At 39.8% G+C, this 14,707-nt stretch overlaps 1 protein-coding gene across 1 annotated transcript in view; it reads right to left on the bottom strand.

The window, feature by feature from the left end:
* The window catches only part of allc (allantoicase), an 18,102-nt gene extending 10,988 nt beyond the window's left edge, over nt 1-7,114 (bottom strand). Inside the window, 3 exon segments of the mRNA NM_001168554.1 lie at nt 1,649-1,699; nt 5,367-5,458; nt 6,996-7,114. Coding sequence (NP_001162026.1) covers nt 1,649-1,699; nt 5,367-5,456 — 141 coding nt within the window. The 5' untranslated portion in view covers nt 5,457-5,458; nt 6,996-7,114.
* Nucleotides 7,115-14,707: the final 7,593 nt, after the last annotated feature.

Below are 14,707 nucleotides of genomic sequence, written 5' to 3'. Positions count from 1 at the left end.
ACTATACGGGCATATTTATTTCCTAGATGCAGTGAGCAATCATCATGCTGTTTTCCCACGATGCACTGTTTTTTTTTTCCAAAATGAATGTGTCATTGTGGGCACAATGTGGGTGTTGAATTGGATGCAATTGTGCTGTGTCTGACTCCGTGCTGAATCCAGTGTAACTGCGTGCGAGTCGTTAACATGGAATCAACTGTGTGTGCACTTCATCGCAAATCAGATACAGTTGCATTGGCATCATTTCCAGTTTTTGGCATGCGAATGGCATCTGCGGGCAATTTTTGGACATTAGTGTGCTATGTCTATTGACACAGGTCGCTGAAAGAACCCTGGAGCCACCACCTAGTCAGAAGGTGACAGCTGTGAGTCAATAGAAGCAGCGATGGAATGGAAGGCAGAAAGGACTGATCAGTGCTGAGCCCATTTGGATGCAAGTGCCATGAAAGCAGTTAAATATGGAGCTCACTTCAGGGAAAAGCATGAATTGCCCATTGCTAAACACCTTGCAAACTTGGGTCTATATGCTATAGGGCTCATTTACATCCACATATGCAGGTCCGGAAATGCAGGCCAAGTCTGCTGGGTGTCCTAGCTTTTGCAGCGACTTTGCAGGAGGGATATTGCAGTAATGAGTGCCAGTGGGGGGATGAAAACCTGAACTAAGGGTAGGCAGAAAAGGTACATGCCTAGCCTCAACACCTCCCCCCCCTCCCACCACTGCGTCCTAGGCAGGTGTCTTTTCTGCCTACCCTTAGTTCAGGTTTTCATCACCCCACTGGCACCCATTACTGCAAGACCCCTCCCGCAAAGTCGCTGCAAAAGCTAGGACACCCAGCAGACTTGGCCTGCATATATGCCCCATAGCATATAGACCCAAGTTTGCAAGGTATTTAGCAATGAATGGGTTAGATATATTAGGAGGTAATAAGGTCAGAAAATGAGAAATACACATACTGGACCCCTGTGAGCCTCCAGCCGGGAACATGCATGTCTGATGCTCAGTATGATTACTGGAGAACATGCAGAGGTTTATTAATCAGTGCAAAAACCAATATGTCAGAAAGGATGACCAAGTTATAAATATAGGCTGGCTATATTAACACTGATGATCAATTCATAAACATTTATAATATAAGTACTTTCCGTGCCTATTTGCTAATAGAATTTCCAGGAACCCACAAAGGTCATTGCTTGATATTCATGGAAAGGTTTGGCTCCAGGTGATTTATTTTGCACTGGCTTCACTGAAGGTATGGAATTATTTTTCTAAAGGGTTTTTTACTGGCAGGTAGGTCCACTGCCTGTTACATGTACCACAGATCCACCAACTCATTTTAAAGCAGATTCCAACCAAAAGTTTACATATTACAGGGCAAAACCATGGGTAAAAGTCCAGCATTGGATAATTATTTTAACCTTTGACTCTACCATCTCTAATCAGCCTATGTGCTGCAACAGTTGCACCTCCGGATTACCCGTTGCCTTGGCCACCCTTCATATATCCTTTATCTTTTCTCTCCTCTATGTCTCTGTTCTTGGATTCCTTCAGTTTTTGTGTAACATGTAATCCTCTAGTGTTTGTAAATGAAAAATAAATTACTTGTTATAGGTAAAAAGACTTGCATGATTAAAGAGCAGAAATTACCTTTAGTAGATTTTCTGCAGGGGCAAACCAGTCATCAGTTGCGAACAACACCTAAAAATGACACTATTTTAATACCAGTTACATGAAAAAAAGTGTAGCCCACTTTTGGAATGGTGCTGCTACTTGTGCCCTCCTGGCTTACTTTTGTCGCTACAGGAGTCCTGAGCCCCTGCTTATTATGGGGGTAACAGGGATTCTTCAATTTAATGGCGTGCCTCCACCCAGAGGTGATGCTGTGGGACTATAACTCCCCACCCTGGGAACTTGATATTATACGTTACTCCTTGACTGGGACTCCACACAACTCCTGGTACCTTGCCCCTCCCTTGGGGTAGTTGCTTACCGGCCAGTAGGTGATCCCTTGGATATGAAGGAGCCAGACACAGGTGGTTATAGTGAACCGGATGAGTATCTTTATTTAGGGCAGGACCTCTCCAGGAGTGGAATACATTCATCAGGGCACCATCTCCTTAGCTTCACTCTTAGAGAACCCTCTCTCCTGTTGGGCTACCCACGGTACTCCCGCCAAGTGACCCTATCTAGGTGCTCCCCCCGGTACTCTCGCGGAAGACCCTCTCTTAGGGCTCTCCCCAGTACTCACGCCAGGCTGACCCTCCACAAGGACTCTCCCCGGTACTCACGCCTAGGTACCCTCAGATTAGGAATCTCCCTCTAGCAGTGGTACTCTCCACCTGACTAGACACTGTGGGCCCTGATCTCCAGCTGATGGATTGCTGTGGGGTCTTAACCCTTTTATCACTCCTGGAGGGGCAATGTCTTCCCTTTCTAACTTAGTTGCCTACATGTCACTCCTAGGGGCACATTTACTAACCCACGAATCCGAATCCGAATTGGAAAAATTCCGATTTTTTCGGCGCCTTTACGACTTTTCGGAAATTGTCGCGACTTTTTCGTTACCAATACGATTTGCGCGAAAAAACGCGAGTTTTTCGTAGCCATTACGATGCGCTCGTATCTTGTCGCGACTTTTTCGTTTTGAGCGCTCGTAAGCGGCGGGCGAAACTTTCAGACTTAGCATGATTTTGGAAGCCTCCCATAGGACTCAATGGCACCCTGCAGCTCCAACCTGGCCCAAGAAAATTCACCATACTGAAGCTTGAATGAATCCGAATCTTTCGTACTCGGCGCGAAGGCTACGAAAAAGTCGCGACTTTTCGCGCAAGTAGTAACGCTACGAAAAAATCACCAAATTTTGCGCAACATTCGGAATGGCAACGAAAAAGTCGCAACGATTTTCCCGAAAAATCGCCAAATACCGATCATTACGAAAAAAACGCAATCGGACGCATTCGGCCCGTTTATGGGTAAGTAAATGTGCCCCCTAGAGTGACCTATCACATAGAACTTCTACCTAATACCCAGGGCTGTTGCACACCTCTGTCCAGAGGGAGCTCCCAGGACTAAAACCTCACAGTACATGGCTGCATCCCTTTTTATAACCTTACATACCACCCTGTGGCTGTAACCCGAACTGCAGGGATACTCCCTGTTAACTATTGGCATCCCAGACCATACCAAGTGTCCCATTAACCAGTACCACCCTGGGTGCCTGTCCTAGGGGTATCTATCTTAAGGGGCCCAAATTTAGAGATCCCTACATAAGAATAAATGGTAACTCTGGCTTCCAAATCAAAGAGCCCCACGCAACACAGAAACCCCTAATAATAATCCGTTCCTTCAAAAAGTATGAATAAATACTATTTTTATATGCTGAAATCCAGCTGCAAAACAGTTCTTCTCTTTCTGCATCATTTATAATCCGGGCAGGGGAGGAGGGACAAAAACATTGATGTTAAAATTGTAACAACTTCTCCACAGCTTACAGACAGCATGCAGGAACTACATAACCCACAATGCATTGCACTGTGATGTTCCTTTCCTTACTGAGATCACATGTGCAGGAAACTGTGGGATTGGGAGAATGGAGGCTGAAGGCAGGCCAAGGACCGTCGTCTACTGTTACATGTTATTTGAGTCTCAAAGTTCCAAACCATATTATTTCATTAAAAAGCATGAAAACATTATTTCCTTTTTCTCTGTAATAATAAAACAGTACCTGTACTTGATCCCAACTAAGATATAATTAATCCTTATTGGGGGCAGAACAGTCCTATTGGGTTTATTTAATGGTTAAATGATTCCCTTTTCTCTGTAATAATAAAACAGTACCTGTACTTGATCCCAACTAAGATATAATTACCCCTTATTGGGGGCAGAACAGCCCTATTGGGTTTATTTAATGGTTAAATGATTCCCTTTTCTCTGTAATAATAAAACAGTACCTGTACTTGATCCCAACTAAGATATAATTAATCCTTATTGGGGGCAGAACAGTCCTATTGGGTTTATTTAATGGTTAAATGATTCCCTTTTCTCTGTAATAATAAAACAGTACCTGTACTTGATCCCAACTAAGATATAATTAATCCTTATTGGGGGCAGAACAGCCCTATTGGGTTTATTTAATGGTTAAATGATTCCCTTTTCTCTGTAATAATAAAACAGTACCTGTACTTGATCCCAACTAAGATATAATTACCCCTTATTGGGGGCAGAACAGCCCTATTGGGTTTATTTCATGGTTAAATGATTCCCCTTTCTCTGTAATAATAAAACAGTACTTGTACTTGACCCCAGCTAAGATATAATTAATCATTACTGGAGGCAAAGGGTATTAGGGTTATTTCATGTTTAAATGATTTTGTAGTAGACTTAAGGTAGGGAGATCCAAATTACAGAAATACCCCATATCAAGAAAACCCCAGGTCCTGAGTATTCTGCATAACAGGTCCCATACCTGTACCACAGTCCTATGCCCTGATTAAAGGCTAAGCTATATGTGGGGTTTTATTTCACCTTTAATATACAGCTGCCTGATACCTACAAGTATCAGTATGTCTTTCTATTTGTACATCCATACGATGTACTTTGCCTCATACAGTATAGTAAATATTTTGGAAAGCTGCCTCACTGGAACGCTCTCGTCAGAACATTAACTTAAAGTTTAGCTGAGATGCAACATTGCTGTGTGTGTCATTAGAGACTTGAACTTTGTAATTACATAAGCATTTCTGAAGAATTAGCAGAATTGGCTTAATAAATCAACTTGTAAAACTTACTAACTGTAAAGGGGAACTAAACATCTAGATGTATTTTTTTTCTATTAAACAAAATTACATTGTTATTTCCTTTACTTTTGAGTTTGTTTTAGAATGTCTCCCTTTTTGAATAATAAACATTGGAATTAGTTGTTCTGCATTGTTTATGTCTATATAGATTTCTCAAACTGAAATTAGCAATGTGTACAGCCGGCACAATACCATAGGTCAGTGTAGCATCAGTCTGCACCTTTAACTAAAACAGCAACACCATTAGGACAATGTCTGCACTGCTGTATGTATGCCAGGGGGCTGCAACTGTGGCGAAGCATAAGAGATGGAAAGGGCTACTATGTTATGGGTGTTATGAGTAGGCTCACAAGAAGTCACAACAACTTAATTCTTACAATGGCAATTTTCTATTTAGGATTACCCAATAGCACATACTACTAAAGCAGTATATTTTTATGAAAATGGTTTATTTAGATGAAGCAGGGTTTTACATATAATTTTGTTTATGCAACATATTTTTATAAAGATCTACATTGTTTGAGGACTATAGTTTTTGTTATACGTCATTTTACTAATAAACACTTTACCTTTCCCCCGACACTTTCACAGGCCAGGTTATTCATCTGCACAAACTCAGAAACTGGAAGACCAATATTTTCTTTTGGAGGAGCAGACATTGCTACAGGGACAAACATTCATTGAAATGAAAATATGTAATAATATTTAATGTGACCAAGTCAGTCCTGAAAAGATCATGACCCAAGAGCAGTTCAAACATTACCATACAGTATTTCTTTGGCTCTGTATAAATCACCCTTGCATATGGTTCACTTGAATATGGTTCATTTGTGAAGCCAAATATCTTGGAAGAAAAAAAACAATAGGGCAGAGGAACATGTACGCTGGTACCTGCTGGTACGCAGGTGGTCACAGCCTCATTGCACCCCCACCCGTTTCTGCTATAGTTTATACAGGAGCAGTGGCCAGCTCCATGTCGTAGCTCCCACCCTTCCCAAGGGTTTTAACCTTGATAGCAAGTAAGTTGCAGGTAAAACTCAGCCCCTTTGTTAAATGTATAATGAAGCAGTAGAATTCTTAATGAATCAGATAAATTGAGTGTAGGACTGGCCGGAGTGGGGATGACTTTGACGTAGTTGGCCAGTATATTGCAATATATGGGCAAAAAATCCCTGTTTTGCTTAAATAGCATTTCTTGGTAGCTTAATGCACAGAATGTCTTATTGTCCTATATATAGTCATAATAGGTAAGTGCAGAGGGTCTCTTGTTGCTGTCTGTATGAATTGTGTGCTCACAGTGTCATTGTACCCCCGCCTAATGGTTTAAAATTTAGTGGTGAGCACAACTTTCTTTTTTTTTTACCCATGATAATGTTCCCACCTTGCCTACAAAAGCAGCCCTGGGTTTATATATAAAGAGGTGAGCATTATATTTTAACCATTCTAATCCTAATGGGGCCCCCTGAAATAAATGGAGCAAGTTCGGATGCCTGTGTGGCAAGTATGTGGCAAGTATAGCACTGAACACCAGTTTTAAGGCAGCTTTTTTTTGAGCCAACAGGTCTTTATACATGGGAATATATCAAAAGTGACTTACAAACTGGTTGGTGAAGTCTTATCTTTGTTTTAAGCAGTGTATAGGTTCATCCTACAGAGTAGAGGCTCCGTCACATCCTCCAAACTTTACAAATCATCAAAGAGTGCACTCCGGAGAACTATATCAATCAAGTGTGATTCTCTGTTGTTTTATAAGGCACATTCACATGAAAACAATGCACCCTTTATAAATACATGAGTAGGACTTTCCACAGCAGAATATGGCATTACACTGGCACGATCTGCTATAGTTCCACACTATTTTTACATAGCTTTATGCTTTATTTATATGCCACATAATGTTGCTGCATACAGTGAGACCAAGGGGGAGCAGATATCATTGTGTTTTATGTGTTTTATTGGTATTAAAGTATTATTGGATCTCTTTAGGGGTTACTCATCAGCCTCTAAATGTTGCTTCAGATTCACTTAATAACATATAATTCACTATTTATTTGTTAAGTAACAACTTTCAAATGCAATTAGGCATTTCTTTTTATTGTATCATTATAGCAGTGTAGAAAGTGTCATAAAAAACAAGCTGTCTACAAACCAAACTTGTCATACTACTACAACTACACAATATTCTCATATCTTCTTACCTTGTGATCAGTTCTTCTCAGATGTCCTATAAAAATAATCCCTTTCTGTCTTCAACTTAAATTGTTCTTAATATTTGATTTTGCCTTTCTCTGGTGTTTTGCTCTCTGTTGTATCTGAGACCAGGTCTGCACACAACATGGTCACAATGGTTAAACAAACAGAGCAAGGCACAATCCCTAACCAGTTAGTCAATCAGTGACTGTTTGCAGATTTCCTCATATGAAAGGGAAAGGCCGTCTTGGGCTGAGGAACAAATTATTCTTACATGAAAGTGTATGTCAGCAATTACAGACATTTTTGGAAATTTCTTGTGCATGGACTCAAGGTTGTTGATCTGCGGCCAGTCTGAATATTGATTCAAGAAGAAAAAGAAGAAAAGATTAACCAGTCACAAAGGAATTTATTTTAGCCCCTTGGGATTAAATTAGCTCATTCCCCTTTGTGTTTTTGTCCTGTTATGATCAGTATATGTAATAGTGCTCACTAATAAACTTCATAGATTCAGTTCTTTGCTAATTCCCTTAGTAGGGTCAGTGTCATCAGGAGACAGTTAATCTGCCTGAAGGTTTTTGGAGTGTGTAAGGACTGTTTGGAAGAAACAGACATGTATGGAATATTTTCCCTCTACTTTTCAATACATTTGCATGTCACTGTCACTTATTGCTTAAGCAAGGATGCTCACCCCACATGTGTTCAGTGGCAGATAGTAAAAACATGAAAAACCCTACTGGATTCCATTTTCATGGAAGCGATACTCACCTGTAGCACAGTATCTCACCGAGGCTCATTGTCTTAATCTTTCTTTTGGCCTTTTCAGTTTGGTCCATGAATTAGGACACCTAAACCCTGATGTCATTGCTTTTACCTGATGCTTTTGTGATTGAAAACCCAACATAAATTATCATCATTATTTATCTTGTTCAGATCTTGTTCAAGTCAGAAACCTATTTAATTGTAACTCATCACAACTAATGAGCAACATCACTACTATGACTACTAACCAGTTTACACTTGTAAAAAGTTTAAGGAATGGGGGATTATGTAATTCCCTGTTAATGGTAAAGGGCATAAAACCCCTTGATGGAGATTAAAAGTAGCTTGCTAGCCAAGGGGATAAAATGCTTAGAAAGGTCTCCAACCACTCTTTAAGTTTCTGGAGGGTACCACTAAGCTACCCACTCCAAACCCCTATATAACTCAATGCTATGGACAGGGGCACACAAAGTGGATTGTCCACTTTCCTCTGTTTTTCACCCATGTGGAGGGAAGTAGATCTGCTATCACACGCTCCTTTATGTAGCGACATTTACAAGCATTGCATTGGCCTATGTGGAGCTACATGCAATGGATACTGACACGAAAACGCATACTTTACGTTTCCACATCAGTATCTGCTCATGTAGCTCCCCACAGTCTGATGGAATGCCTGTAAATGGAGCTACAGGAAGCATGGCACAACAGCAGATCCACTTTCCTATCCCTGGGTTATAAACACAGGCAGAAGAAAGTGGACAATCTGCTTTGTGTGCCCCTGTACTAAGGAAAAAGTTTTTTATTCCAGGTAAAGAATAATTGTGGTGTTGCTGGTACTTCATGGGCCTTAGAGTAGGCTAAAGTCCCTTTAGTTATTCATATATCAAGCTAAACTTAGCCTGTGATTGTCCTTGATCCAAGATTTAGCAGGGCCCTATATATGCTGGACTTAAATATTCACCTTTTAAAGGTTTTTTTTGTTTATTTATTATGCTGCCAGCTCTAACATACTAGGCATAGGAGTTGAGAATAAGTAATTACTGCTTCTGTAAGGCAAGACGAATCATTTAAAATATAAAAAAAAAAAACCCAACAATTTTAGTTATTAATTCCATGTAGATACACAAGTGCAAAATATCACCAGTGAAGAAATATTTGATGAAGTTCTTGAAAGCTTGCCACAACTAACACGACACTTAAGCCGGTAATGTTATAGGTATATCACTGAGATTGTAAGCTCTACGGGGCAGGGACCTCCTTCCTACTGTGTCTCATACCCCATGGCACTTATTCCCTGTGCATTTATATATATTTATTGTATTTATTTATTATAACACTTGTCCTCCCTGTGTGTAATTTTGTATTTTGTAAGATTGTACAGCGTTGTGTACCCTTGTGGCGCTTTATAAATAAAGTTATACATACATACATAGGTGCATTTTGTTTCCACTGGATATCTTAAAAACCCACACAGGAAGCAAACTGATTTAATTGGCTTTAATGCTGATTATTTTATATCATTATCAGTACAAATACAAATCAATTAGGATATCATTAATTAACAGGATACAATTAAGACAGTTTAAATGATCAGGGTGTTGTTGCTTTTCTCTGTTTGTTATTTGGTAATTGTTCCTGCAGTTGTTAGAAGGGATACATCATTAGCAGAAAATATCTTAGCTTTGTGGTACAGACTCATTCCCTCCGAGGGATGGGGATGAGGCAAAAGAAAAAAAATTGAGTTTGGTGATAAGCAGCAATAATTGACCTTAATCATTTAAACTCCTTGAAACCTAAATAGCTTACCAATTAAATACAAAGAGTGGCTTTGGCGAACATCAAAAAATTAACAAAACGAGTAATGGACGAATTCTCTATTTTTTTACCCCACCCCAAATTTGCTCACAGAGAATTTAACAGGATTGAACTGCCTCATCAAAAAAATAAATTAACAATGTCAAAAAGAGACATCCATGTAGCCCTGTGGCAGGCTGGGGGCCATACATATCCATTAGAAGGCTCTAAGGCCTCTAGGTGCACAGGACTGATTTATAGTAAAGCGCCTGAGAGCCAGTCAAGATCCCAGGCAAGGATTTCTCAAATAAGGGAAATACATTGAAATCTACATTTGGATGCATTTATAATCAGCCGCACATTGCCACAGATCAGTAACCCCTAGCAACCAATCATATTTGCATTAAGCATTTTAATATTCATTTTAATATTCATTTTTTTATTAATTGCCTTTCTCTTCTGCCTCTGACTGATTTGGCTCAATTCAGATTCAGTTCAATTCTGAAAAACATCTCACAGTTTATCACGTGAAAAGCCTATTGAAGTCTGTGGGAAAAAACTGGAGCCGAATTAGGAGAAAAGTTAAATCTCAGCCATATGTTTTCACATGATAAACCATGAGATAACTTTTTTTTAACCCTTACTTTAAAGGATATGTAAACCCTACATTTTCCTGTATAAAAGTTGGGTGCATCTCCCCCACCCAAACCACACCATTTGTATTACATATATTTCTCCAGCACGGATACAGCCAGCACTGCCATCTTTTTATTGGCTGCTAGACTGGAGGGTGTGTTTTGTATCCTGAGCTGAGAAGAACTGAGCATGCCCAGTAAGCCAAGAGCCAAAGTTAATTCTTGAGGGAGGGGACCGAGTGGATTAGTGGAATCCTAAGTGATTAAGGGGATGCTGTTACTTACTGTTAACCTTTGAACAACCTTTGGAGTGGCAGGTTTTTAAAGATTCCAAATAGGATGTTCACTGATTACATTTTTTGTGGGTGGTTTACATTAAAGGGGGAGTATTTATAAAGGTGTGTAACATATTTTAGGTAAAATTGTAAAAGTTGGTGTAAGATAAATGTAGTATATCTCTCCATTGCATTCATATGTTTAGAAAGAAAATGCTGGATAATAATATAGTGCTTCACAAGTAAGCAATAATTAGAATGTATTTTTGTTTTGTTTTAGGAACAAAAAGGCATCTAAAATGTGCACTGTATGTAAAAATGTGGAGAAACCAATGTAGAAAAGAACATCAAACAATAGGGGTAATATATTATTCTCCGGGGTTCATGTGCTAGAGCACTCACTTAAGAAGCAGTCTGGGGGGATATAGCTCTTTTCAGCGCTATGTTCTTGAGAGGAAGCTGCAGGTCTTTGTATTCCTATATACAGCCCGTGGGTCTATATGAATGAAAGCAAGGGTGTATGACCATAGCTTAACTGTTTTCCCATCTTACAGAGTGATGGTGTTAGGATCAGCTGGAATTCAAGCCAGGAACCTACAGGTTTCTGCCCATTCTCCTTAACTATTAGGCCAGGAAAGTAGCTTGTGAGTTTCTGATTTACTCTCATCCTCGTTTATTCTCAAGTTTCGCCTTGCCCTGCCATCACAACCAAGCAGCCTTATTTGTCAGCCAATCAGAGCTGTCCGAGTCCTATTTAAACCCTTCCTTGACCTCACTTCCTTGCCTGAACATTGGCCTCTGATAGCTTAAACACGGTGGCTTGTCTTTAATTCATGCTGCCCTCGCTCCTGTTCCTGCTCCAGTCCTTGTTCTGAGTCTATACTGCCTAATCTTGTCCCTTTGCTCACTTCATCCCACTCAGGCCGATCTGTCCTGCTCCTGCCTGTCCAGTTCCTGACTGGTCACAATAACTAGTCCTTGCCTAAAGGACTCACCACCCATATAATCCCATACAGAATGCTCAGACCCCAAGAGCCTACAAGAGCCCTCCTGCCCTGTACCAAGCATTGTGCTTGTCCAGCAGAATTTCTGGCTTGCTTTAAAAAAGAGGCACTATGGAAACAAGGACACTTTTAAATATTTCCTGCTCTTGTGCAAAGAACTTTTTTGGGGGTGACACTTATATGAAGCTAGGGAAACAGATGAAATGCTAGTACTAATGTGCTTGCCGGGTTCAATGAAGGGTTGAGATTGGATGCCTGTTGGCTCCGTTTGCCTTCCAGGTGAGCTTCACACTCCCTTTCTCATCTGTACATGCTATATACTCAGCATCTGTACCTGTGAAGCAGAAGAGCTTTAGTGCTTTACTTGCCCTGCAAAGGATGGTTTGCCTGTAGAATGCTGGGGCCAAAATAGAATTACAGCTTTTACTAATGCAAGCAGGGCTGGATTTAGGGTAAATAGCACCATGTGCAAACAAATGCACTGTCCCTCATCAACAGTCTGAAAAGCAATGTACAAAGTATAATGGACCCTTTATCTACCTGCCTGAAAAATAGTAGATTTTAACAAGTATTTTGGTATTAAAAATACATTTTAATATCATTTTGTATTACAGTGTATATAGAAGGATAATGGCCACTTTCCTTATGGTGCCCTGTGGGACCCAACAGGTCAAAACACTCAGAGGCCAACCATGTATACATGGCATTTTGATATGGGTAATGTTTGCTTAAATAGCCTTATATACAGTATATATATATTTATAAATATCAATGTATTATTCATTTGCACATGCTGTTTATCAGAAAACGGAAGAAGCGATATTAATTAGTAATTATCAGTTCAGGACAGGAAGCAGCACTTCAAAAAATGAGAACCCTAAGAAAATAAGAAGTATAAGGCCAATGACTTCCTAGAGATTACCGAAAGCAAAACATGATATCAGGTATAAATTGATAGAAAAATATATACATATCCATGCACGTTACACAGTATTTCATTTACAGCCTCTTTCTATTTCCTATTAGCATGCCTTTTAACTTGATAAAAATGCTTCAGTTCTTGTTTTGAGAGAGAAATCTACTCGGGATGGAAATAGACTACTTTCTATTCCACTTATCCCCTGATAGCCTGTAACAGTTGATGCAAAAAAAGAAATACACGAGTAAGAGAAAGCACGAGAATGGAAAATGACATTTTATCTGTATGCAAACTTCGGGTTTTTGGAATACAAAACTAAACTAACTTGTTTTGACTGAATGTCAAACAGATCCAGCTAGCTGAGCCGGAAAGGAAACATGAATAATGTTTAGATTCCACTCTGGGCTTGTCCTGTTGTGCTATATCTGGCTCTTTACGGGTATATTTTAATGGGGATAAAAACAGATGCTCTTAAGGTAACATTGCAAGGTATAAAGAACATTTAACAGAGAGGAAAGAGACAGCAAAGTGTTTGTTTGTTCCACTCCTGTAATGTGATATTTCTGGGCTTTCAGACTTCATGGGTTGAAGCCACCCTATTCTCAGCCAGTGCCAGCTTGCCCTAAGCCTCTAATCAAAATCTTACAAATGTATAAACATGAATGCAAATATTTGTAGCAGAAGTTACTCTGCTGTAGCTCCAGGGTAGCAATTAACCTTCACCCTCACCCTATACATACTGCACCCATTCACTCCTTTGGACTCCATGTTGGGAGCCAGTCTTACAGCCAACATTGTAGGCAGTATAATAACTTTCTCTACTAATAGTATATGCTGCTCTATGGGAAGTGGAGCTTTTCCCATCTGTTTTAATATATGATGAGATACTGGAGGAGCTCTTCAGCCCTTAGTTAAGACCAGTTATGTTGATGAATTATTAAAGTCAGTTGAATTCTTATTCAGAGGAAAGCAGCCCCCACTCATGTATCAAGGTGATATCCTTGCCTTTTGAAATCCTGTTCCCTGGCTGTACCATAGGACCTTGGTTAATATGTGCTATTACGTTCAAGAAAAACATCCATCAAAAATATGCGTAAACACCTCATTTGACTTTCCCACCCCCACGTGGCAGAACTCCTACAGTGCTAGGCAGTCAAGGATCATATCTGAGGAGACAACCCTACACCAATAGGTACTAAAATACAATAGGAATTCTGCAATCACTGGTTAGCTGGTAGGTCAGCCCAGGTCCAAAAATACCTGATTAGAAACTGTCTGATTGGGACCATACAGTTGTATATTATGAGATGGATATATGGGTTCTGGTGAAAAATAGATCTAATAGAAGATACAATGAGCAGAAATTATAAATTTAAGACAGCAAAAAGAAAAAATATATATTTGAAGGGGCAGTTCCCCTTGAAATAATTAATCTATGTTCTGGTTGCCTGGTACAGTGACCATAGAAGCCATGGCCAATAAGAGACCAGACAGAATGGTAAACTGTTAAAAACTGAAGCACAAAAAAATAATAAATACAAAAAATACTGCTAGTAAGAATATTATTTTTTACATGACGTTAATAGTTAATTTTAAGGCAAACAACCCCTTTACACATTAGGGGTAATGTAATAAAAGGCAAAAATGTTGCCTAGCTCTAATAACCCATAGTAACGCAGGAGCATTTTTATTACAGCTCAAAGATTGTTTTTATAGGAAACAATATCAGAAAACATGCAACAAGTTTTTTTGGGGAGTGTTTCATATGAAAAAATCTCAAGGTAAGTTAATACGTATTCCCCTTAGTGCTGCTTTCAAACAGCTAATTAACACATGCTACCTGCTGATTGGTTGCTGTGGGTTACTAGACCTGGTGCAAGCTTGACAACTTTTTTACATTGCCCTTTCTGGCCTTAAAATATATGTTGCCAATGTTTTGTTATATTTACTAATTCTCATTTCATTTTAGGCATTTTCAGATATTTATTTTTCCCTTTCTTTATTAAGAATTGTCACATGGACCCTGAAGATGGGCTTAAGGTGGCCATACACGTGGCGATCCGACGATGTTTCGTACAACCATCGGTCGCACGAAACATCGTAAGATCCGCCACACACCATTCAGGGCTGAATCGGCAGGTAAGGAGGTAGAAACAATAGGATTTCTACCTCCTTCTGCCGATTCAGCTCTGAAGGGAGAATTTTGGTCAGGCGCCTTCTATGGCGCCCGATCAAAATTTTCAAACTTGTCCGATCGGCGAGTCGTCCGATATCGGCAGCTTCCTGCGATATCGGTCGACTCGCCGACATGCCATACACGCACCGATTATC

Source organism: Xenopus tropicalis, chromosome 5 (assembly GCF_000004195.4).
Source record: "Xenopus tropicalis strain Nigerian chromosome 5, UCB_Xtro_10.0, whole genome shotgun sequence".
NCBI lineage: Eukaryota > Metazoa > Chordata > Amphibia > Anura > Pipidae > Xenopus > Xenopus tropicalis.
Note: the sequence above shows the minus strand (reverse complement) of the source record. Positions and strands in the feature narration are given on the sequence as shown.